Source organism: Apus apus, chromosome Z (genome assembly GCF_020740795.1).
Source record: "Apus apus isolate bApuApu2 chromosome Z, bApuApu2.pri.cur, whole genome shotgun sequence".
In the NCBI taxonomy this organism is placed as follows: Eukaryota; Metazoa; Chordata; class Aves; order Apodiformes; family Apodidae; genus Apus; species Apus apus.
In genome coordinates, this window is record NC_067312.1 from 52,365,090 (window position 1) to 52,391,396 (window position 26,307).

At 43.0% G+C, this 26,307-nt stretch overlaps 1 protein-coding gene across 3 annotated transcripts in view; it reads left to right on the plus strand.

Moving 5' to 3' along the window:
* Window positions 1-26,307, plus strand: part of RNF38 (ring finger protein 38) — a 116,509-nt gene that overhangs the window by 70,296 nt on the left and 19,906 nt on the right. For all 3 annotated transcript variants that reach the window (XM_051642701.1, XM_051642699.1, XM_051642702.1), the window contains exons 3-5: window positions 18,460-18,653; window positions 24,226-24,439; window positions 25,861-26,028. In XM_051642701.1, coding sequence (XP_051498661.1) covers window positions 18,460-18,653; window positions 24,226-24,439; window positions 25,861-26,028 — 576 coding nt within the window. The remainder of the gene's footprint in view (window positions 1-18,459; window positions 18,654-24,225; window positions 24,440-25,860; window positions 26,029-26,307) is intronic.

Genomic DNA, 26,307 nt, shown 5'->3' on the forward strand with positions numbered 1-26,307 from the left:
TCTAGTACAGCACAGGTAACAGAGTACATTTTCCATTTCACTTGGTGCTGCAAAGTTACTGTAATTGACATATATGTTAAAATCATTGTTTCTTTGGAGGTTGGAACATAGAAGCTTCAGTTCATGAGTCGGGGGACCCTTTTTTATATTTGTAATTTTTTTTAAGTATAACATGCTGCATAACTGATTTTTTAACGAATGAAATACTTAGAGCTGGAATTTTCATTCTTGGGATATTAAATAGCAGAACTGAGTACATTTTTTCAACACTGCATTTAAGGACAGTTATTTGTAACAAGGAACAATTATTTCTTAGAATATTGCATTGCTTTAATGCCCAAACAATGGTTTAACACTCATGTTAAACTGAGAGTTAATTCAGTTAATCGAGCTTTTAAAATATGTTTCTGTCTTTGGGGTCATTGTTTGGTGTACTTCCATTAAAGAATGCTTGCTCAGCTTGACTGGAAACTCCAAATTTGCAGCTCTTAACTACACCTGGGACATCTCTTTCTGCAGATCTCAGTCCTCCTGCAGTTCCAAACTGACCACTCAGTAGTAGTGCAAAAATAAAGCACCGTGTAAGCAATCCAGTGGAATTTTTTCACTAGCACTGAGGGGTTGGAAATCAGTAGTATTTCCAGATATTTGCCTTGTTTCGCTCGTTTTTAACTTATTTTCATTTATATTACATTCGTAGTACTGCTCCGATTAGATTTGCTTTCTACTATGTAAGGAATTTCTCTTTGCTTCATACTTATGACCCATATAACTAACTACATGATTTGATTCACTATTTCTAACCTTTAAATTTGCCAGGTATAGTTATTACGTCTTACATTTTTTTACTAATTTTAGTTATTCCAGAATTCAGTCTTGTCTGTCTCAATGGGCACCGAGTCCTCAGTCTGTAATCCAGAGGGCTTTTGTCAACCCTTTAAAAAGATGGGGTTTTTTTCACAAGACAAGAAGTATTTTGTAAGTTCTAATCCTAAATACATATATCCTCCTCTTTCTTTTCCTCTTCGGGTGGTGCAGAGTGAGGTAGGATAAGCGTAAGCGACCCATGCATAGCTGGACTCAAAATTATTCTGGAATTCAGGTATTTTAAGGTTAATCGCATTTATTAATACGCGCTCTATAAAATAAGACTGTATATACCTCTCTTGTGGGGACTGTGCGTAGGATAATACATGGACAATCTGGAATATGAGATGGAATTTATTTAGCCCCCTCCCCTTTCAGTAGTGGCAAATTCTTCCTGTACAGGTCGGGCGACCCCAGTTCCTGCCGCTCGGTGCCTGTTCCCGCCCCCTCCGCTGGCTCCGCCTGCTCTTGCGGAGCCGCTCCCTGCCTTCCCCGTCGCACACCCGGCAGCTGCCAAGATACCGTCTGCTGGTTTCAAACCCCTTTCGCCTCTGTGGAATTGTCTCCTCCAGGTGGTTCGTTTTGTTTTTCGGGCTCAGATTTCGGAAAGCCTGGAAGCGCAGAGACCTGAGGCGAGTTCGGAAGCTGACAGCGGAGCCGTGATGTTTTACCGGCGGGCGATGGCGTCAGCCGCTCCGTTCTCTGACACCTCCGCTGTTCCCTTGGCGGGGCAGCTCTGCACCAGCGCGGCCTCCCGGCGGCCGGTCGCGTCCCTCCCATGGCTTTGCCAGGGGCCGGCGCCGCGCTGTGGCCGCCCTTCGTCTCCTCGTCCTCCCGGCGCCGCCGCCGGGGCGGCAGGTGAGGAGCCGGAGCCCGGAGGGACGGGCTGCCCCGAGCGCCCTCGCCGGCAGGCGCGGCGGAGCGCGGGGCCCGGGGTCCGGCCGGGGCGCTGCGGCGCTGCCCGGCGCCCTCGCGGAGCGGAGGAGGCGGGAGCCCCGCCCCGGGCCCCGCCCGAGGCGCAGGCGCGGCGGAGGCGGCGGGCCCGGCTGCCCCGGCGCGGTGGGCGGGCCGCGCTGCCGCTGCGAACAAAGGCGGGGGCGGCGCGGGCTGCGCGGGCCGGGCGGGCGGGCGGGCGGGCGGGGGTCCCGCGGGGCCGGGCGGGGGGCGCGGCGGAGGCTCGGCCTGTGATGGGCGGAGGGGGCCAGGCCCACGCTCCCGGAAGCGGCGGTGCGGGCGGGCCGCGCAGGCCCGGCGGGGCCACCGGCCGAGACGGGAGGAGGCAGCGCGGGAGCCCCGGCGGTGGCTGCGGGAGGCCCGGAGGAGGCGGGGGCGCGGCCGCGGGGATGGCAGGTAGGGCTGGGATGGAGGAGGGCGGTGGGCCCGCTCGGGGCGGGGCCTCCCCCGCACTGCCCGGGGTCCGCGGAGCCCTTCAGGCGCGGGCGGTGCGGGCCGGGAGGCCCCGCGCTGCGTGCGGGGGGCGAGGGAGGCGGCCTGCCCGGGGCACGGAAGCTCCACGAGTTGCGTTCTGGGGGCATGAAGCATGTAATCCTGTTAAAACTGGGTTCCCTGCTTTGGCAGAACGTAGAACTGGAACCCCGAAAGCTTGCTTTGCAGAAGTGAGTTGCTGCGGGCTGTCCTCAGAAAAGCAGGGGGGTTCGATGTCCCTCCCGCCTGCGGGCAGGCAGCAGGCACCGAACAGCTGGTTACCCTCCCAGTTCTGCAGTAGAATCGAGTCTCTGAGTGTCTTTAATCCTCTCAAGTTAGATGAAGAAGAGCTACTCAAGGAAACGTGTTGATGTTCGCATGCATTTCATAGCATTGTTTGCGTTTCTCACTATTTATGAGATCCTAGTCCTGTATAATACGAAAGAGATTTTCTTACACTTGGACCAGAAAAATGCGCCTTGTTTCTTAAAGATTTGTATTATAAAACTGACTGTGCATTGAAACGTTTTCTGGAGACATCCACTTCTAGTTGTAATGGTTCACAGCGTGTAATTTAGTTGTTCCTTATGCAAATAGTAACTGAAATCTAAGTAATGAGAATTTTTATGCATATATTGGGAATGTTTATGAATGTTTTGCATTTGAAAAGGATTTTTGATAGTATTTGGAGCAAATATACAGTGCTCTGGTAAGTTCTTCAAATATGTAGTGAGGTAACTGGAACAGTAAGATGAACACAATTACTGAAAGTCCACCTTATTCAAGTGTTGCTTACTATTTGTTTAGGGTGATGATGCTGATGTGCTCTTTCTTAAATTGTGTTTGCTGAGGCAACTGAATCTCTAGGAAGAAGCCCTATGTATGCATAGAATAACAATGTGAAGGAGTTTCCAGAGCATTGTTACCAGGAAATGGTACATGTTAAGAAAGGTAATTGCAAGCAGAGAAGCAGCATTTAAATGAAAGTGGCTTATAAATTACAGTTCACAAGATTCTCCTGTGTATCCCTGACTTACAGAGCTGATTAAACTTCATTTGATTCACATTTGGTTCGCTTTGATTTGTTTAATGAAAGTGTAATACTAAATTGAAGTTGCAAGTTGACCGGTCCTTGCTCCGCACCTGCAGTGGTGTAGGGGTCACAGCATATAATTGTCTTTTTCTGCAATATATAGTTTTGGCTCTAAAGCTGCTATCAGTGGCATCAGTGCTCTTGTCATTTGTGTAGTTTATGCACCAGCTTATCTAAACACACTTGTTCAAAATAGTTTATTGACATAATAAAAGAAGATAATTTGGATGATACAAAGTGGTATTGTTGACGAAGTCAAGTTACTTTTTCAGCTCTTTACTAAGAAAGTCTGTAAGAATCAAATGGTTTCCATGCAAACTCTTCCTAGACTATAAAAAGTTGTGCTGTTAGGAAGACAAGTTACTTCTTCAGGGCTGCTATTGAGTTGAAACTTAAACTGTAGCCTTGGCACATTTCAGAGCTGTTTTATGTGTTTGTCTATGGAAGCTATGTGGGATAAATTGCTGGTGAACCTAATGGGAATTTTTACAGAGCAAGTCTTAGACTTTCCAAAGTTTTATTATTTAATCTATATGTAGCTCCACACCCCTTCCCCCACCCTCCCCCTCCACCCCAGAAGGATTTGAAAGGTAGGAGTACAGGTAGAATGTGAAACTTCTTTTTTTCCTACATTTAGTCAGAGAGTTGTTTTAACTGGAGGACTGATTCTTGAAACTTCTGGAAAGATACAGGTTGGGTTTAGTCAGTTCACACACAAGAACTGCTTGTGGTTTTCTTCTTTAAGCACGTATACCAAGTTTAAAAAAAAATCTAATAAATAGTATTTAAACTCCGTTGTGGGCAAAGCTTATCTGGGTGTCTGGTTAAACTTACAGTTTTTACTGCTTGGCTTCACTTGGGAATAGGTAGATTTCTCTTTTTACTAAGTTCTTGAAAGATCAAGGGAACTTGCATTGCTTTTTGGTGCCCTCTACTGATTTTTGTTTGTCAGCACATGGAAAGCTCGAACTTTTTTCACAGCACTAAAATGCTAATAGCAGCAGCTCTTTAAAAACAGTGTGAAGGAAAAAGACAAAGGAAGCTCTTTTGCACCTTAAGCATTTTGCTGGTTGCTAACCAACCGGTTTGTCTGGATTGCAGTGGAATCGTCCCTCTCCTGGTGCAAAAATAGTTAAGCATCATAAATCTGCCTGACCTAGTGTCTTCTGTAGGCATTCTAGCTGTAAAAAGACTGGTGCCTTTGTTTTTCTCCTATCTTTTTGCATTTTCATATCCACAGTTCCTGGTTCTCAGTGAGCCACGTGTCAGAATTGCTATCCTAGAACTTTTTATCTCGTAGTTCACTTGCAATGACATTGCTTTTTCTTTTTCCCACTACTCATCTGTATGAGTGCCACCACATAGCTGTATTTTGCTTGCTTTCTGTTCAAGTAGCCCTTTAACCTTGGCAATGTTGCAGTTTTGTTCCTGTCCCTGAAATCCATGCACACCTCTGAACTAGGCAAGCTCAGCAATTGCATGAACTCAACACCATCCTTTCTCCTGAGCCTCTTATCCTAGCCTTTTGGTCCCAGCTCTGTTCATTTCTGAACAAAACTGACCAAATTATTATGTGGGCAGGGAATATAGCATTCTTGGCACAACTTACGGTGCTGCTGAGCAGTTGCTGTCTGCCAGTCTTCATGAAGGCTAGAGGAGATGGTCTTCTCTCTAGACAAATAAAAAGGCTTTTTCTTCCTGATTCAGGTTATTTCTTCAGATAATCTGTGTTGGGACTGTTCTTCAGAAAATCTGTGATGTTCTGAATATATTTCAGCTGCATTTTCAAAATCTGATTGTTAGAAATCAATTTATTGCAAAGACATTTAAAACTTTTGGTGGTGAAGTACTGAAGGAGGCCATTTTTGTTTTCATGTTCTCTGTGTGCAGGTTTGCTGTGAAAAGATTGGAAATTAATATAAAACAAGGGGAAATAAAGAGATTTGAGGCATAAAAAAGAAGAAACAGGTACTCATTTTAAATAATGTTGTGGAAGGAGCTTGTGAATATGAGTAGCAAAGTTCCAAGTGAATGAGTATGGATTTGAGAAAAATGTTTAGGTGTGAACACACAGACCTTGGTAAGACCAGTACGCATTTGGTCATTTTGTATATGAATCTCTACTGAGCACAGGGTAAGGATCACATGTGAAGCTTTCCTTATTTGTTTCCTTATTGTATCAGAGAGCAGCCAGCAAATACAGAGACCTAGTATAGTGTGTGTAATCTGTCACTTTGCCTTCAACGTATGGGTGTTCCTGTGTATCTCTAGTTAAATTGTGACTGAACAGTTCATAGCTGTGCTGGTTCTCTCAGCTGCTCCTCATAAGACTTGTTCTAGACCCTTAGAGACAGAGCCATCAGGGTTGGATGGGACCTCTGAAGGTCATCTAGTCCAATCCCACTGCTAGGCAGGATTACCTACAGTAGATCACACAGGAATATGTCCAGATGGTTTTTTTAATGTGTCCAGAGAAGGAGACTCCACATTGTTTATGAGCATCCTGTTCCAGTTCTCATTAATCTCACAGTAAAGAAGTTTTTCCTTAGTTTTAACTTGAATCTTCTTAACTGGCCCCTTGTCCTGTTGTTGGACACTGTGGAAAAGAGACTGGATGCATCCTTCTGAAACCTGCCCTTTAGATATTTATGAGCAGTCATGAGAGTCCTCCCTCAGTCTTTTCTTCTCCAGGCTAAACAGACCCAGCTCTCTCAGCCTTTCCTCATAAGAGAGATGTTCCACTCCCTCAGTCACCTTTGTGGCCCTGCTCTGAACTCTTTCTAGTAGTTCCTTATCTTTTACGAATTGCAGAGCCCAGAACTGGATGCAGTATTCCAGGTGTGGCACCACCAGGACAGAGTAGAGAGGGAGCATAACCTCCTTTGACCTGCTGGCTACACTCTCCTTAATGCACCCTAGGATGCCATTGGCGTTCTTGGCTGTGAAAGCACATTGTTGGCTCGTGGTCAGCCTGTTCTCCACCAGGAGTGCAAGGTCCTCCCCAGAGCTGCTCTCCAGCAGGTCAGCCCCCAGCCTGTACAGACACAGGGGGTTGTTCCTCCTCAGATGCAGTACTCTACAGTTGCCCTTCTTGAATTTCATTCAGTTTTCCCCTGCCCAGATCTCCACCCTGTCCAGGTCATGCTGAATGACAGCACAGCCTTCTGATGTGTCAGCCACTCCTCCCACCTTTGTACCATCAACAAACTTGCTAATGATGCAGTCTGTCCCTTTGTCAAGGTAATTAAAGAATATACTGAACAGGGCTGGAGCCAGTACCGACCCCTGGAGAGCTCCACTAGACACAGGGATCTCCGCCAGCTTTGTTGCTGTTCTCAGGACTCTGAGGTGCCCAGAACTAAACACAGCACTCAAGGTGCAGCCTCACCAGTGCCGTGTACAGGGGGACAATCATTTCCCTAATCCTGCTGGCCACACTGTTTGTGATACAAGCCCTTACGTCCTTGACTGAGAGTCCAACACTTCCAGGTCTTTTTCCTGGAATAGAGTAGGCTTCTTTTCAGAATTAGACGCCTTGATAAGGACTTTTCTGTCTCTAGGTTATTGAAATAGAGAATATTTTCTCCCTAATTCCATAGGGAAGGAGCCAAGATGTGTTTACTTCTGAACTACTTTTTTGTCAATGTCTTTTGCTATAGCCATAGGAAGAGTTAGAGTCATGCTTAGGAGTTTTTTTAATTTCTATTTCTGAAATTTTAATCCCAGCTACTAATTATGTATTGATTTTCTTAATTCTTGTATATTTTTTCGGAAGAGCAGAGGGAAATATTATCTGCATGAAGTTCAACAAGGCCAGCTGAAAGGTCTTGCAATTGTGATGGGGCAATCCCAAGCACAGATACAGAATGGGCATAGGATGGATCGGTAACAGCTCTGAGGAGAAGGACTTGGGAGTGATGGTGGACAGGAAGCTCAAGATCAATGGGCCTAGAAAGCCACCCACGTCCTGTGCTGTGCCAGAAGAAGTGGGGCCAGCAGGCCAAGGAAGGTGATTCTCCCTCTCTGCTCTCATGAGACCCCACCTGGAGTGCTGTGTCCAGTTCTGAAGACCCCAACATAAGAACGACATGGACCTCCAGCAGTGAGGCAGAGAAGGGCCACGAATATGATCAGAGAGCTGGAGCACCTCTCCTATGAAGACAGGCTGAGACAGTTGGGATAGGGTTGGGGTTGTTCAGCCTGGAGAAGAGGAGGCTCTGGGGAGACCTCATAATGGCCTTTCTGTTTCTGAAGGGGCTACAGAAAAGCTGGGGAGGGACTTTTTAGAAGGACATGTAGCAAGAAGATGAGGGGGAGCAGTCTTGAGCTGAAAGAGGGTATATTTAGATTAGAGGTGAGGAAGAAATTATTTATTGCGAGGGTGGTGAGACACTGGAAGAGGTTGCCCAGGGAAGTTATGGCTGCCCCATCCCTGGAAGTGTCCAAGGGCAGGCTGGATGGGGCTTTGAGCAACTTGGTCTAGTGGGAGGTGTCCCTGCCCATGCAGGGGGGTTGGAACTAGATGATCTTTAAGGTCCCTTCCAACCCAAATGGTTCTGTGAGTCTATGATTTCAAATACTCAGATTTATCTGATATTTAGTGGTAAAGCATGTGTACTTGCAGAGATACTTTGTGTCTCAAGCGTAGTTCTTGGAGCTCTAACCTGAAGTACTGTTGAAGTTGCTGTTTTCTTTCATAGGAGAACATTTCTAAAAGCCTGGTATTTAGCATGGAGTGAAAATCAGTTATTGCTTTCCTTTTTGCTGTTGCAGAATCACAGAATGGTGATGTTGGAAGGGACCTCCTGAGATCATTTGGTCTAATCCCTTCTCAAGCAGAGTCACCTAAAGCTGGTTGCCTGGGACCATGTCCACTCAGCTTTTGATTATCTCCAAGGATAGAGACTCCACCACCTCTCTGGGCAACCTGTGCCAGTGCTCAGTCACCCTCATGGTAAAGAAGTGTTTCCTGATGTTCAGACAGAGCCTCCTGTGTTTCAGTTTGTGTCCACTGCCTCTGGTCTTGTCACTAGGCACCACTGAAAAGAGCCTGGCTCCGTCTTCTTTGCACCCTCCCTGCAGGTATTTGTATGCATTGATAAGATCCCCCTGAGCCTTTTCTTCTCCAGGCTGAACAGTCCCATCTCTCTCAGCCTTTCCTCATTTGTGAGATGCTCCAGCCCCATCTTAGTAGCCCTTTGTTGGACTCGCTCCAGCATGTCCGTGTCTCTTTTGTGCTGGGGAGCCCAGAACTGGACATAGTACTCCAGGTGATATCTCCTAGGACTTTTGGATGTACCCCAAGAATTGGCTCATTTTGGCCTCCTTTCAGCTACCTGGTTTGTTTGAGCCAGCTTACAAGTTTGGATAGGACTGTATTTTTTTGCCAGTTTTTCATTAGATCTAATTCATATTTGTGTTCATTTTTCTCTAAGTTGTCTTTTTTATGCTCAGCCAGCCATGTTTCCAAGTTGTCTCTTGGGCACAACTCGGAAATCAAAGCTTGTCTAGAAATAAATGGCTCTGAATATGAGTGATACTGAGCTTTTTCAGTAGAATCTGAATGGGACTTAGAAAATATGTGGCGCGTTGTTTAAAGCAGTTGTCTTGAACGTTTACATTCTAGTGTCTGTATTTGGTGCCTGGAGGATGCTGGGTATGGACAGCCGTATTCTCACCATGTATCCACTTTACTGCTTTGTTGTACCAGGCTGCTTATTAACAACAGCCATAAAATTTTCCAGTTGTTACCAGAGAAGTAACGGTGTCTGGTTTAGATGCTCTTTTATTCATGAGAACAGTTGAAATGGTGATGTGAATGGTAATATTAGGGTTGTAACAGAGGTTGTGAATCCTGGTCAACACTGCAGAGGTTGAGCAAGCAGTGTTTTGTGCTCTAGCTGAACTGGCATACAGTTGGCAGAATAAAAAAGATCACAACATTAACCACAGCAACTTAGTCAGCAAAATTCTTTAGGCAAACCCAATTATACTGGTAAAAGATGGTTACTGCTGATGTTTATTCTGCCAACTGGAGTTCCTCTAAAGAGCTTTTGCCAGTAAGAGCTGTGTGTCATCACAGTATAATTCTGCTGGCAAATCTCTGTACATAGGCAGGTCCTGTGTCATGCAACTCTCTGCTACTGGATATTATTTGTTTATTTTGTCTTGAAAAAGCACAGCAGTTAGCCTTGGAAATGCTCCATCCTTCCATAAGATTTGTAACTTTTTTGCCACTTGTGGCACAAGGCTCTTAATTTATTGCACATTTTTGCTTCTTTTGTAGTAGCTTCTTCCTAGATTTATTTAGAGCTAGAATTTTAAGAATATATTTAAAGGAAATGTTGAACTTTATTTATAAACCCCAAGAGCTTTTAATCTGTCAGCTTGCAAATTAGTGTGATAAGACTATTTTCTTTTCCTCTTTCTTCTTCCTAGCTGTAACAAGCAAAATGCAGGTGCAGATTCCTCAGGGTGAGGCACAATACTCAGCAAGTGAAAGCCTGGGCTGTAATGAAAGCCTGGTGTTACCACAGTGAGAGCCCCCGGACACTGATGCTTGTTGGAGGGAACTGATGTCATGGGGCCTGGCTCAGGGATGAAGCTCAAGGGAAAGCACCTAAGGTGTGCATAATAACACCTGTGCTGATTAACGTACCATACATATTCAGTGCCTTGTTTTGCTTATTAACAAATCACTTTTGTAGTGTGGGTGCTGTTGTCTGAATTCTGAGATCCACAGCTGGACACTGCAGTTGGCACCTGTGCAGAAGTAGGTGCAGATGGAGGGGGAGGATGGGGGTGGGAGGTGCAGGAAAGCAGGTTGTCCCAGGTTGTCCCAGGTTGTCATAAGAAGGTAGGGCATGCTGGATGACCATGAGCCAGCAATGTGCCCTTGTGGCTAAGAAGGCCAGTGGCATCCTGGGGTGTATTAGAAAGGGTATGGTTAGTAGGTCAAGAGAGGTTCTCCTCCCCCTCTATTCTGCATTGGTGAGGCTGCATCTGGAGTATTGTGTCCAGTTCTGGGCCCCTCAGTTCAAGGACAGGGAACTGCTTGAAAGAGTCCAGCACAGAGCCACAAAGATGATGAAGGGAGTGGAACATCTCCCTTATGAGGAAAGGCTGAGAGAGCTGGGTCTCTTTAGTTTGGAGAAAAGGAGACTGAGGGGTGACCTCATCAATGTTTACAAATACGTAAAGGGTGAGTGTCAAGAAGATGGAGTTAAGCTTTTTTCAGTGCTGACCAGTGATAGGACAAGGAGTAATGGATACAAATTGGAGCATAGGAGGTTTAAGGTGAATATCAGAATTATTTTTTTTACTGTGAGAGTGACAGAGCACTGGAACAGGCTGCCCAGAGAGGTTGTGGAGTCTCCTTCTCTGGAGACATTCAAAACCCGCCTGGACGCCTTCCTGTGTGATGCACTCTAGGTGACCCTGCTCTGGCAGGGGGGGTTGGACTAGATGATCTTTCGAGGTCCCTTCCAACCCCTATGATTCTATGAGTCTATGATTCTATGCTCAGGACTCTACATACTCCAATGGTGGAGGCAAGCTGTCCTGGGTTACTGTAACAAAGTCTTCTTGTGCCCTAAGCCCACCACCTTTAGGTCAAGGGGTGAGGGGTGGTTCATTTTTTGCATTTTCTCCATAGCTTTTAATGTTTTCAGAGGTCATCTTCATTCCACTCTTCCTGGACTGTAGTTCTGACAGCGTACTTTTCTGTGTACCATTAGTGGAAAAAGTTGTGTGATTTCTGTAAGGGTATGTGGAAAGATGGAGCATCAGCTTGTGTGTGTCTGTTCAAGGGCCTTTATGGTGCCAAAACGGGCAATAAATAGGAGCACTCTGAGAGACAAACCTGATTAACAAAACTGAGGTAGTAACAAGGACCAAACATGGTCAATCACTAATTGATGAGGGTATGTGGAATGTGAGAATGTTTGGTTTAGTGAGATTATTTAATCAAAGAGTTTGTCAAATGGGATTATAAGTAAAAAGGGGAAACCATAACCGAAGTACAGAGACACAAACCTGCCAAACAAACCTAATGAAGACAAAGGCAGGAAACAAACCTTGTCAGTTACATAAACTGATAGACTGTCAAGAAACCACATGCAAACGACTGTGTGACTGGTAAAGATGCAAACCTGAGGGTCCAAGTTGTTGGAGGGGGTCAGTGGGACTATGCAAGCTCAGGAGGCAAAGTGAAGGGGAAGGGAGTTGGGGAGAGACAAAATGGGACCAGGCAGAAAAGGGGCCATTTATGTAAAACGTGGCCAGTCTTTACACTTGTGTGGCCAATCCTTGTGCCTGATCACTGCAGTCTGTCCTATTTTATTAGATCTATTCTTAACCATCTCTCTGTAATCTCATGCTCTATTTCTTGTGTGTGAGTGCTGCAGGGACTAAGTGAGACCAGCCTGAGTGGAGGCTAGGCTAGCTACTGGCATCTTTCACTGGAGGTGTAGGCACAACGGTGCCTGTGGTGCCAGCAGTGGAAGTGAGTGAGGGTCTCAGTGTCAGAAGTTGGAGGGGCTGTAACTCTCTGGATTACCTTGTTGGTTTCCTACAGTGTTCGTCTCCATAGTGCCAGCTACTGGGGGACTGATGTGAGTGGACTGAGTGCCAGCTACTGGAGTCAAGCCAGTGATGATGTGAGCACCCTTAGCCTGTGTCAGTGGAGCAAGGAGAGTTTTAAGTATCAGCTACTGGGATGGATGAGTGTGTCTGCTGCCAGCCTCTGAAGCAGGAACAGCATGTGACCCAAAATGAGCTATTGGGGGTCTTGGAGACAGTGGCAGGATCTGGGGCTGCAGGTCACAATGCGAGGCTGCAGGTGACAGCCCATGTGCCTGGTGCTGGCTGGTGGAGTGGAGCTTGTATCTTCCCTGAGACTGCTGTGCATGGGGGAGGGCAGGGGTGTTGTTATTTACTGGCCATCTTCAAGCTGGGCCAGTTGGCAAGCTGTGGGGCCTTGGGACCAGCCTTGCATGCCAGGTTGGTTGAGGGTCCCTGCTGGTGTTTTGGGGGGCCAAGTGTGGGGTGCCAGTGAGACAAGTGTGTGAGTGCTGTGTGGCTGCTGTGAGCACCAAGCTGGATCAGCCAGCGAGTCCAGGACCCGAAGAGCAGGTAAGGGAGCCTGATAACGGAGCAGGGGTGTGGGGTGGATATAGGGGCTGTGATGGTGCTTGGGATATCCATGACCATGTGTGTGCTTGTGAACCTGGAGAGTGCCACGTATGTGCTGCACTAGTGACCTTCCGTCTCTGCCAGCCCACAGGAGGAGGGGCTGTTGGTGCTTGTGTTCATCTGAGTCCTGTCTGTGGGTGCTGTTGAAGGTAGTACCTGGGCTGTGGCAGTGCCTGTGGCTGACCACGTGAATGCTGTCTGTGTGTTATGTCTGTGGGATACATACCTTTACAACTGGTCTAACCTGCAAAGTGGTTGATACTGGTTGAACCTGCAAACAGAAAAGCAGCAGCTGTGATACCCCCAGCCTTGGTTGGAGAGACAACTACCACCCTGCTCCTTGGGCACAATGGACTTCAACATGAGGAAGAACTTCTTTACTATAAGGATTACAGAGCACTGGAACAGGCTGCCTGGAGGGGTTGTGGAGTGTCCTCTGCAGACTTTCAAGGCCTGTCTGGATACGTTTCTGTGTGACCTGCCCTAGATTCTGTTGGTCCTGCTCTGGCAGAGGGGTTGAACTTGATGATCTTCAGAGATCCCTTCCAACCCCTAACAATCTGTGATTCTGTGACTGTGCAGGAAGAATTTCTGGGCCTAAAAGGGATGTGTTCTTCTTACATAGTGTTCCTTAAGTTTCTTTTCCTTGCTGTTCAAAGAAGAGATTTCCTTTTCTTGCTTTGGCACCTGATGTTTAGATTCGCAGTCTCTAGAGTGGAAGGAACCAAGAGCTCTGTCACTATGGTGAAAAACCATGAGATGTGTTAATGTAGTGATGACTTGTCAATACACTGGAAGAGCAAGTAGTGTAAAAATTAGTTTTGTTACTAATTTTTTAACTACTAGTACCTTTCTCTAAAGAAATTCCTTAGTTAGACGGAAGGTGGATAATGATCAAACCATATTTATTACGCAGTTACTACATATGTGAACCAAACATGGGAAGAAAATACTATTTTTGGAGTTGACAGAGTATACAAAGTGCTCTTTGAGAGTGCATTTGAGGGACTGGTAATTTTTTTATTAATCAGTCTGACAGCTTAGCTCTTGAAATGACACATTAGGCAGTGTTTCTGTATGTTTTAACAAAAATTTGCTTGCTGATCTGGCTCTAGCTCGCTCTTCTAAACAGCTGGCAGACTGCTGGCAAGGGCTTGGGGGGGAACCAACCTAAACCTAATTTGTATCTATAATGAATCTAGTTTGGCTGTCAACACACAACAAAAGATGATGTAATTAATGCTTCAGCCTTTGTGGCCTATGTTGTCTTTTTTTTGGTATCAGATTAAAACTAACTTTTTAATGCATTAAAAGTGGATGAAATGCAGTTGTAGGTAGATGAAAACAATCTTCAAAGTCGTAGTCCAATCACATGTAGAAGCTATTTCCTTTTTCAAAAAGAAAAGTACTAGTTACGTTTTACCATTAATGTAAAAATGAAAAGTAGAGGATGTTTTGAAACAATTTTCTTCTTGTGTGGGCTTTGATTCTGAAGGCAGGAAAACTGCAGGTTTCTAAAGCAAAGCTCCATTTGCCTGGAAAATCGCAGTTGTTAACTGCCAAGTTCTAGTACCAGTGTGCTGGTATTGATTTTTCAAAGGTCTTTTTTTCATGAGGTGATGCATATCTGTCTCAGATTGTTTTTACACATCTGTTCCTTTGCATCTTAGAAATAAATGGTGTCGTTAGGAAGCTTTCTTCCTTTAAGAAATGTCCGCATCTATTCAAAACTTATTGATGTAGAAGTGTCTGTGGGCAACAGTCTACATGGACCTAGGGAGCCTGTAGCTTTGAGGCCTGATGTAATGGAAGTTTGATGTAATCAATTGCTATAGTGGTTGTGGCTATCAGAATATCTGAGTAGGTAATCATTGGTACAGGTTATTGGTTACAGCATATTCCTGAGCTAACAGTCCATGAAAACATGCTGCGTGAACTGCTTCTGAGGGTTATATTGGGTAAGAGTAGAGTATTGGATGTTTACTGAACTGCAGATATGGGGTATTTTTTACTTTATATGTTGATTTTATCATTGCTTTTTAAAAAGAGGTAAGTGTGTTTTGCTGTGGATAGCTTAAAAGGTGTTTGGAAATTCTAGACAAATATAGAAAACCCTTTTAGTCTGTGAGCTAAGTTTTATACAGAGAAATTTAACAGGAGAATTAATGTACAGTAATTGTGGGGAAATACATGGCTGCTGTTCTCACAGCAGAAATAAAATATGTTTGGGAACAAGACTGGTGTCCTTTGCAGCATGATTTGTGTTCCAGTTTCTCTGATAGGCAAACTACAGTGAAGACAAGAGCATTGTCTCTAATACCCATCCTGCATTTGTTTATTATCCCATGTACATTTTGTCATTGGTCGTGTGTAACAGTTGAGTTTTATGTACCTTTTCCTCACTGGAAATAACACTTCTCTCTTTTACCGGATGCTGATTTTTTGTCAGAATTTTTTTAAGGAGTTTATTAATTTCCGTTGGAGCTAATTGATGAGTTAGTACAATTTTGTGAGGGTGAGAGTGATATGTAATCTCTTTGGTGAAGAGATTACATATTTCATATTTCTTCACTAATTAGAACAATAATTAGGTGAATTAGGTGAATTGGTTAGACATCGGAAAAAACTCATTACCCGAGACGTGCAGACACCTGATGACAAAGAATCTCAACTATACTGCACAGTGCACTTTCAAGAGCAACAGTTTAGTTAAATACAGCTCTTCACTGAGTTGGCTTCCGAACTTTGTGGTGTATTGCCACACCTGAGTTCAGCTTCTGCCTCTGCTGCTTTCTGGGGGTGAGAAGGAAGACAACAGTAATGCTTACAAGACTATTTGAGCCTCAGTGACTCCATCCAGTCACTTTAAGTGACTTTCTTTGTCTTGGTTCTAGCGTCTTGAGGCACAGCTCATCGGCACTAACTAGACCTGAGCAATATGATGTGCTTAAAATCACATTAGCCCTGACCTATGAATAAGCCACTGCATTTGGACAGAACTGGTTTGTTCAACTCAAGAATTATCTATTATTGTAGGTATGATCAGAGTATAAGAAACATTGAAATGTAAATTGGATCACTCTTGTAGGAGCTTTTAGATCCTTTGCAGGTAGGATATGAAAAAATGCCTAGTTTATGAGCCCATTAGATGCCTACAGTTAAATTTGATAGTGGGTATAAACTTTAATATTCACTAGTTTGTGTCATGGGAAGATTCATTGCCTTTTCAGCGTACATTCATGAAGAGGAAACATACAGCTGCAGATTTCCTGTCAGCCTGGTAGACTTAAGTAGGGTGTATTCATCTGGTTGTACTTACTGTGTAAGAACTTAAAAGGAAAAGGCTATGCATGAAAATACTCTTCAAGTATTAGATAACTTCTAAAAGAAAGGTCTTCAGGGGCCACAGTGTAGGTGGCGTTTATTCCCTAAATGTGAGATTGAGGGTGTGGAGTAGTTTCTTGTTGTACTTCCCAGGACTGTTAAGTGAGAATATGCAGATGGTTGGAGAGGAGAGTGATGCTCAGATATTGGCAACCATTGTTTTGGTAAGGAATTCCTTTCTGTGGTTATTGATTGTGTGTGTGTGCGCAATCTGGGGAGGGGTTTGAAGTGCATGTCATATGAGAAGAGGCTGAGGGAACTGGGGTTGAAGAAGAGAAGGCTCAGGGGAGATTTTAGTGCTCTCTACAACTACCTGCAGGGAGGTTGTAGGGAGGCTGGTGTTGTTCACTTCTCCAAAGTGACTATTGATAGGACAAGAGGAAATGGGTTTAAGTTGTGCCAGGGGAGGTTTGGGTTGAATATTAGGAAAAGTTTCTTCACAGACAGAGTCGTGAGGCATCAGAATGGGCTGCCCAGGGAGGTGGTGGGGTCACCATCCCTGGATGTGTTCAAGAAGCGTTTAGATGTGGCACTTCAGGATATAGTTTAGTGGTTGTGGTTCTTGGATTATGGTTGAACTTGATGGTCTTTGAAGGTCTCTTCCAACCTTAATGATTCTATGATAATTAGACTGGAAGAGGAGAATGGAAAAGAAATACATCAAAGGGTGTTGTCTTGATGAAAATATCTAGTCTTTCTCAAATTAAATGAAACAGCATTGAGACAAATGTTTAAAAAAGTACTATAAGAAACATACACAGAGGTATAACAGATTTTTTTATTATTTTTTTTAAATCCTTAAAGAATGTTTTACAAATAAGCACAGTTCAATCACCTTTATTACCATGATTCTATGAGAATGTATAGGGTACATAGATGAGAATGGGGCAAAACTACGGGGGATGTCTGAAATGCTGACTTTGAGGGATGAGATTGTAGGTTTTAGTGTCCTGATTTAAGTTCCTTCTTTTGTTATTAACAATCTGATGCCTTTGTCCTGATACTGTTGCCTTTAAGTATGGAGTGATCTGTATTTGTGTTAATTGTGCTCTTTTTGTTGAATTAACTCTACATGCTTTTTGAAAATTACATGAAAACCTTAAATTTTACAGGATACGTGCCTGTCATTAGCTCCTTGTAGTTTTCCACATGCTAATATTACCTTTCTACAATCATCACATGAAAATGCGTCTCCTAACAGATAAAAAACTGAGTCTTCTTTGAGTTTTAAGTTCATCTGTTTGCAAATAAGTTTGGCTTAGCTTCAGGTTACTTCTTTTTCAGTACAGAGAGGGACATAATTACAGCAGTAGTGATTTTGCTACTTCAGTGTTTTGTTTTCTGCTAGCTTCACTAAACCCTATGTTTCCTTCTTCCATTTGACTTTTCCTTTTGTACTCTTAAGACCCCCAGCATTTGTTTGCCTGCCTTTTTATTACTGGTGTTTCTGTTTTAATAGGCTTCAGTTATAATGACTTTTAAAAAATTCTCCCGTCCTGAAAGATCCCAGTGGCACCACAAACCATCCTTCTCTCTGACTCATTCTGCCACGACAGTAAAACAAAGTAAATAAGCAACTCTGAATGGCAGAATCTATATAGCATAGTTTATTTACTATTTGTCCTGGAGCAAGGTTCTCTGAAATTTAACAAAATACATATTTTTCAGAGAACATTGACTCTCAAGCCACAATTCTCTGGTAACTCTGCCAATTTTTGGGTGTTGAGCTCCTGTGGGCAGGCAGCCTTCTGGAAGAGGCACCCTTTGCCTCTATTTTCATGACATCTATTTTCATGAACCTTCAAGTGAAAACCTGGCTCTTGACCTATTTTTGTCTGTAAAATTCAAGTGCAGTTGTTTAAGTAGTAAATACACAGGCTTGGTCAGAGATTGGTGATTAGGTTTTTTTCTGGTTATGTGTAAGTACTTTTCAATGACCATTATTATACTAATAAGTAGAAGGATGAGGCACCTCTTTGCTGAGTTAGCAGAACTTAAATAGCCTGCAGTACACACCAAATATCTGATGAGCTATTTGAGTGCAGACCTGATAGGAAAGAGACACAATGCAGGATGCAGGCTCTATATGACATCTGCTTACCGATGAGTACAGATTCCGTTGTTGTGAGAAATATACTTTTTATGTCTTTTTATGCTTCTGTAGCCTCTAAGCACTAGGACAGAAGGGATATGTCTTATTTTCTTCATGTTACTCTCTTTTCTGATATAGTTTTGGTTTTGCAAGGATTTTAGAATTCGTATCTTTTAATGCTGCTACAACATAACTCAGTAGCAGTTCTTGTAGGGGTTGGGGAACCACCATGAATATGGGTTATAATAAATAGGGAATTATTTGCAGGTGTTTAATGATATTTTAGTGCAGTCTTCAGTAAGTCCTTCCTAATGCTAGCTGCAAACCAGAGCTGAAGTGTGAATTGTAATTCACTCATCTGGAGGTGGGTTTTGTTTTTGTTTTGGTTTTTTTTGCACTCGCGTAGAGTGAAGACAGTCCTAGTCCCAAGCGACAGCGTCTTTCCCATTCCGTCTTTGACTATACTGCAGCATCACCAGCCCCATCACCACCAATGCGACCATGGGAGATGACATCAAATAGGCAGCCTTCTGTGGCTCGACCCAACCAACACCACTTCTCAGGGGAACGATGCAACACACCTGCACGAAACAGGAGGAGGTAAGCAAGCTTACACAGATACAATTTCTCGTTCTTCCTGATTTCAGCTCAAGGAAGGTGTCTTTCAGGCAGCACTGACTAGATCACATGTGGTAAACATGTTAACATTTCCTTTGAGCTGCAAGTGATTATAGCTGTTAACTGAAAAGTTACTGAAAGTAATTGAGGCTGGCACATTGTCCCATGATTTGTGAGAATAGACAACCTGGGGAAGGGGTGCTCATTAACATTTTAAATTAAGAGCTAGATTCTCTTTCACTCTGCACTGGAGCAATAAGCATTTAAAAGAATGCTAGGAAAACTCATCATGGTACTTCTAAAGATATTAAGAGTTACTGATGCAGTACTGTAACTTTCACTGCAGTCATAACTACTTTTGTACATAAAAACAATCTAAATAAAGATGAGGGATACTGTCTAGGGAGAGTGAGGAGTTTGTGTTTTGAGTGGTTGCTGAGGTGTGTAATTCACATGTGAAAGGATTTAGATTTTGGTATTTGTTTTCACTTGTGGCTCATTAACGTCTCTTTGGAATAAGTTCTCATAGTCTTGGAAGAGTAGATATTTGAATGGCCAGGTTGAACTGGTGCCTGGATGGGTGATAGGATAGAAAACCATGAAACCATAGACTTCCTAACTATGCTAGTTAAACTACTCACCCAAACCACAAACTTTCATTGCCTTACATTCTCCTTCAAAAATGCTGAGTCATCTAATGTAAGTTAACTTCAGTAACAGTCCTGAGGAGAAGGACTTGGGAGTGATGGTCGACGGGAAGCTCAACATGAGCTGGCAGTGTGTGCTTGCAGCCCAGAGCGCCAGCTGTGTCCTGGGCTGCATCTAAACAAGCATGGCCATCAGGTTGAGGGAGGCAATTCTCCCCCTCTACTCTGCTCTTGTGAGACCCCACCTGGAGCATTGTGTCCAGTGCTTGAGCCCCAGACATAAAAAGAACAGGGAGCTCCTGGAGCAAGTCCAGAGGAGGGCCACGAAGTTGATCAGAGGGATGGAGCACCTCTCCTATGAAGAGAGACAGGCCGAGACAGTTGGGGTTAGGGTTGCTAAACCTGGAGAAGAGGAGGCTCTGGGGAGACCTCATAGTTGCCTTGCAGTACCTGAAGGGGGTACAGGAAAGCTGGGGAGGGACTTTTGACAAGGGCTTGTAGTGAGAGGAAAACAGGCAATGGATTAAAACTGGAAGAGGGGAAATTTAGGTTAGATAGGAGAAAGAGATTATTTCTGTGAGGGTGGTGAGGCACTGGAAGAGGTTGCCCAGGGAACTTCTGGCTAACCCGTCCCTGGAAATGTTCAAAGGCAGGTTGGATGAGGCTTTGGGTAACCTGATCTAGGGAGAGGTGCCCACACAGGGGGTTTGAATCTAGATCATCTATAAGATCCTTTCCAGCCTTAACCATTCCATGATTCTATGAATAAAACACACTGTCACTCTGTCTCTGAGAAAAAACGTGGCTTGGTTTGTACTAAAATTTTAAGTGTTCAGGCTTTTTCATGAATATAAAATACTAGGTTTTCTCCTGATTCCGCAAATCAGGTTTGTCAGCTATGATCAGGCAGGGGAAGTTTTGAGATGAGAGACCTTAAATATGCGGTTTTGTATCTTTGCTTCAAGTCCATGAAAGCTTTCAGTCAGCATCATTCAGGATACACAGCTCTCAAAGCAGCTTATTGAACTTAAGAAAGAAGTTGAATTCTGCATACTGCAGGGGAGGGGGGCTGGACAAGATGACCTTTAAAGGTCCCTTCTAACCCCATGCATTCTATGATTCTAGGAATTGTGAACTTGCAGTGGTCATTGTGAAGACTGAAGATCAGACCTTTTGTACAATTTGGTACAGGGATGCTTTATAGGGGCATTTGGTCCACAGAGTGTCCTTTACCTTAAAATGGTTTGAGCTGAGATGCCTGGAATATGCTGTGGTTAGCTACTTTTGCTTGTTGTCCAGCCAGCCTACACAGATTTCTTTGCAATATTAATTAACATCTCCTGTGGAGTGAGGGGAGTGCTTAACAAGATAAATAGCAGGTAGCTGAATCTAGGCAACTTGGATATAGTGTGGGATGAAGGAGAAGAATGGGGTGTGTAGGAGGTGAATGTGCATGAGACAAGTGTCAGACACTCAGATGCAGTCAGGTGTTATCGAGGTAGTGGCCTGTGGCTTGCAAGTAAACCATGCTGCAGATAGAGACACGTCAGTACACAGCCATCTTAACCCTACCAGGAGTTGTTAGGCTGGCTGCACTGTTGAGGACACAAAGCATTACTCTTTCTTTGGGTAATAAAGCCTGCTTTTGCTTTAGTCAGAGACATGTCAGTACCTTCCTGTACTTGAATCAGGGCGTTTTTTAGCTTGGGTGCACTCTTGCATTTGAGCTGGCTCTGTATCAATTCCAGAACAGTACTGCAGCCACTCTCCTCTGCTAGAACAGGATAGTTATGGAGAACAACACATACATGTCTCTTATTTTCCAGGAGTGTTTTTGAGTTGTAGAATGCTCTGGGAGCCATATCAGAACTAATAACCGCTCTCAAGGATCAAATCTTGATTCCTGAAGATCATTGTGGGGGCATCTGTTATTAATGCTTTAGATGAGGTTATGCATGGGCTTTTGAAGTTGATTTCCTGTTTTCCCTGCTTTTTCTCTTTCCCTTCAAAGAGTTGTCTCAGAGTTAACAAGGTTTTCAGATTAAGGTAAGATGAAAGGTGTGCTGCAATTTCAGATGGTCATTCAGCTCAAGGGAACACACTAGGACAAGTGCAAACAAAACCTGTGAGGTGTATGTAGTGTGGACATCACCCTGACCCAATGTCATCAGCATTAACTCTTCTATCATACCATTTCACTCCTGGTGGTCGGCACAGGCTGTGCTGGTTATTATCTGAATTTTTTCCATTAGCTGGGTTACTAGTTAGGCCTTACTACTTTGTGTCAGGGACTTTGTACTGTGTCTAGCACAACAATGCCCCAATTCATTGTGGGTTTTTTCAGATACATTGTAAGCAAATAAATATTGCATTTAGAAGGGTAGCTGCCTGGTATGAATTTGTAGAAAGACATTATTTTTGTTCAGCTACTTATAGTACAGATAAATTCTGAATGTAAAAGCATAATGCATACATATATGAAACAGAAGGCCATTCCAGTTTGCCTTTACCTGTCATTGTGAAGTGAGGAGACTTGTACCATTGTTGTGCCTCACCTTTCACCTGTGCTTTCTTTACTCCTTGTATTTAATGTAATTCTGAACTAACAGAATGTATTACTGCAAAGAAGTTACCCTTGTTAGAAAATACTAAGATCTGTAAGTACTCTGCAGCTATGGTTAGCTTTTCGTAGCTATTTCTACCTGAGGGTGGGAATTCCTGCATTTTTTTCCCACCTCTTCCATCTAGTCACTTTGTTTTAGCTGAGCAGTAGCCATGTTCATGCTGTGCATGTAGAACTGGAGGAGTGGGTTTGTGGATATTTTTTAAAGACTTCAAGCACAAGTTCATTACTGACATTAAATAATAATTTAGACCCATAGCTTGACAATTCTTCTGAAGTAGTTTTCAGCAATTCAGGAAGCATGCAGTGCTTTGTACCTGGATGCTCTGAATTACACTGAATGAAAAGAATAGGTTCTGGAGTGGGAAAAAAATCCAGTTTTCCTTTTTCTAAAGAAGGATACTCCAGTTACTTAAAAAAAAACACTTGAGAAGTTTTGCCAGCTATCCCTGGCTGTGCTTTCTCATAATTCCAGGTTCATGAAAATGTAAAGCCAGACAGTTTTACAAAGATAGGGGTTAAGAGTATTTTTGTGTTAAGCTATCTTGTCTTAAGTCCTGGTGGCAGTAAGAGAATTTCTGTACTTTGTTCAAAGCATTGAAGCTGTCTTTTGTAACTTTCTTGGAGCTTTTCCAAACAAAATTCCTAGAATCAACATTTGATGGTGAAGTATTCAGAGCATATCTGTTTCATAGCAGAAACAGCAACATTAAAGCAACCCTAGTGCTCAAAAAAATAGGGCATCTTTTGCATTAATAGCTCTGTGGTTAGAAATCATATATGTCAGTTGTACCTAATGAGTTCGTATCATTACTAGTAATAGAGAGGTGAAAAGTGCAGTAAAAACTCTGAGAAAGGTGACTGGAATTAAAGCAAGTACATTAGTAAGACTGTATATTTAGGTTCTCTATTCTCAGTTCTTAGAAGAAAACATGGCTTTTGTGTTCTGACTTGATAATTTGTAAAGAAATAGAAGGCTATGCTTTTTGTTATGTTTTTAAGAACACAGTGTTACAGTCTGGTGTTACGACTGCTGTCTGACTTGTCATGAGTTGGCATTTGTTTCAGTTCTAATAATGGCATACTGTCCCAGTGAGGTAAGGCAGACAAATAGTGGCTTGAGACATTATATCGTATATCCACAGAATCATCTGAATAGCTGGAGATACACTCTCCCTTCCCCAGAATATTTCTGTTTCATGCAACACTAAAGTTGGACTCAACTTGAGGAATGTCTGGGATTTGTCAAGAGGTAGGAGCAATTGGAATGAGAGTGAAGGATTTTACATTCTCTTCCATGGATTGTTGGAGAAGACAAGTTCTAATGGTCACAGACCCTTCTTATCTCTTTGCATTTTAGTTCCTTCTGCCTGTTCCATAAATGGGAAACCTTTTCAACCTGTGTAGCTTTAATTTGCTGTTGCCTGTGGGACCTGTACTTTGTATGTTGTGGAGATTGGGAGGCATGTATTTAAAGTATTGGGTGATGATTTTGTTCTTTCAGTTCTTTTCCCTTCCAAATGAATGAGAAGTGTGTGTGGCTGGTCTCTGATTTACAGTCTTGGCTCAAGACTTCTTGGCTCAATTAGCAGCTCTGTTCAGAACATGCACACAATTATACAAGAATACATCATCAAATACTATGCCTGTAGATCAGTTGCTCAGAAGAAATGGTTTCTCTGCTCTAAATCAATCTACACAATAGTTCTCCACTCAGAAAGTTTACCACAATCTCAGTTTCCTGGGATCCTCTGGAGAGAATATTTCTATGAGGCACTCAGTTATGTAGTGAGTATGTGAGAGCTGAAAAATTAGTTTCTTCAGAGGAGTCTACTACTTCTTCTGCCATCACTAAGTGAGCAACCATTCGGTGGCCTGGTTGGATCAAGGACCCTGGGGAAATCTGTGATCATGTAATTAAGGATTTTTACATAGAATAAATGGATGGAAATCTCTTGAAGTTTGCTGTCTTTACTTTCAAGCACTTACTTTGGCTATCCAATGCCATTTTTTTAACATTTTAATGCTTGCATTAAAGTTCTTCTCCTGGTTTCATTTACAGAATTAAGCTATGCTGTGTTAGGCACTTTAATTCTGAGAAAAGTGTCCTCTTTCAAGGCTTTTAGCAGTTTTGTCAGTAAGAAGTTTTATTCAATTCTAATAAACCTGTTTTAGTAATTTTTTCCCATGAAATTTTTTTCTTGTACTTCATTTTCTTGGTGGTTTATTAAGAAGGATTTGTATCCTTTATGTAATCTCTGATTTTTTTTTAATGTGTTTCCAGTCCTCCTGTTCGACGTCAGAGAACAAGGAGAGATCGTTTGTCTAGACATAATTCCATTAGCCAGGATGAAAACTATCACCACCTCTCCTATGGACAGCAGCAAGCAATAGAAGAGCCCCGAGCCTTTCACCCACCGAATGTATCTCCTCGTATGTTGCACCCAGCTGCTCACCCACCACAGCAGAATGCAGTGGTGGTTGACATTCATGATCAGGTAAGAATTGTAGAGTACAAACATAAGTTGTTGAAGATTTGCTTTGTTTATTTGGGGCTTTTTTCCCAAATCTTTACTGTTTCCCAAAGTGAGTTAGCCAAAAAAGTCATATAACACTAAATTCTGTTTGCCAGTTTACAGAGCATGTTTCTAGTTGAATATTATTGGTGTATGGACCACTGCAGTAGGCAGTGAAAAAAAACAAAAAGGAAGGTCCAGACAACAATTTGGCAATTCATATATTGGCATAGTTCTGTAAGCCTTTGGCTCAAACCTTTGAATTGCAGCTATTTTGCTTTTGAAGTTAATTTACTGTCATAAAGGTGTGCTACCATAATTAGGATTGTATTTTGTTTCATGTGAAATACCTCTTTAGGAGTCTTTAAATAGTTAAAGTACATTATTTAGAAGTAGAGTTCACAATATGTATAATTGCCTGCATGACAGCAGAACTCCTGATAGTATTGTTGAGTAGCCAAATTAACTATCTATGTGAGAAGGCTGCAGTACAAGTGCTTTAGTTGCTACAAAGTCATGAACTGGGGAATAGAACTGGTTATACAGATGTCCACTTCTCACAATACACATGCATAAAATGCAGCTCTAACATCCCTGCTTAAAAACTGGTTTGCTTTCAGTGCAGCTGCGTGCCACTGGTGTGTTGTATTAGGTGTGCAGAGCATTTCTCAGTAGGGAAGAAGTTGCATTTGGGACCAAGTGCAAAGGTGGAAGCTAACGCTATTCTAGCCATCTCACAACCTTACATTTTGATGAACAATTTTACTGCTGCAGCATCTCAAAAATTTGAACCATGCTCTTGCTTTGTGTTGCAAGATTATGGGTTACATAATCTTGCATATTGAGTTACATGGGTGTGTTTCCTAGTATAAATGTCGTTATTTCGGGACTGCTGCCTCATAGTCATCTTTACCTTTTCTTTTCAACTTTCTGGTTAACAATTCTGGTACATTTAGGTTAGGAGACTTAGCTAGAGTTATTAGATTTTTTTAAATTAGATTTTTGAATCAGTCTATTCAGAGCTGATAAGATTCTTTAGCTACTTGTAGATTAGTTTTCATATGGGTATAATTGCCTTCTTATTTTGTAATGATTTACATTAGCATATGGAGAGGGGCAGGCTTAATAGTCTGAGATGCTTCTGAGTGACTGTGAGGTGCTTTGGAAGTTTTAACATTTAAAGCTGGGAGTTCCCTCTTGTCTTTCCCCAAAAACCGCAAAACGGTCAGTAATATTCCATTGAGAATTAATATTTTAATGAACAGGAATTACAAGCATATATCTCCTTTTACAGTTTCATAGCGAGTATTTTTTTTCCAAAATGTAGGTAATAGCTTGTTATCTGTACAATACTGTTAAGAGTTTACAGTAAGTTAACAATATTTTTTTCCCTTTTGCTGCAGATCCATCAGGGCACAGTTCCTGTCTCATACACAGTGACAACAGTGGCTCCACATGGGATACCGCTTTGCACAGGCCAGCACATCCCAGCCTGCAGCACACAGCAGGTCCCAGGGTGTTCAGTGGTTTTCAGTGGGCAACACCTTCCAGTTTGCAGTGTGCCTCCCCCAGTAAGTGGGTCTCTATAATTACACCAGCTTCAGGCTTTGAATTGGCACCTCGAAGCTTCAGTGTCTGTGTGGCTTTAATTGTGTTGGAAATAACCTCTTCTATTATTTCCCTCTGTTAAATTTCAGTGGCATAGCAGTGTAAGCCTTAGACCTGGTATTACTGTTTATAGTATAGAGTCTTGTTGGGTTTTAACTCCATTTAAATGCCAGTTTATGAACTGACTTCTTATCAGCAGCTATTTTGCATACTTCCAGATAGTAAGAGGAAGATACCTAAAG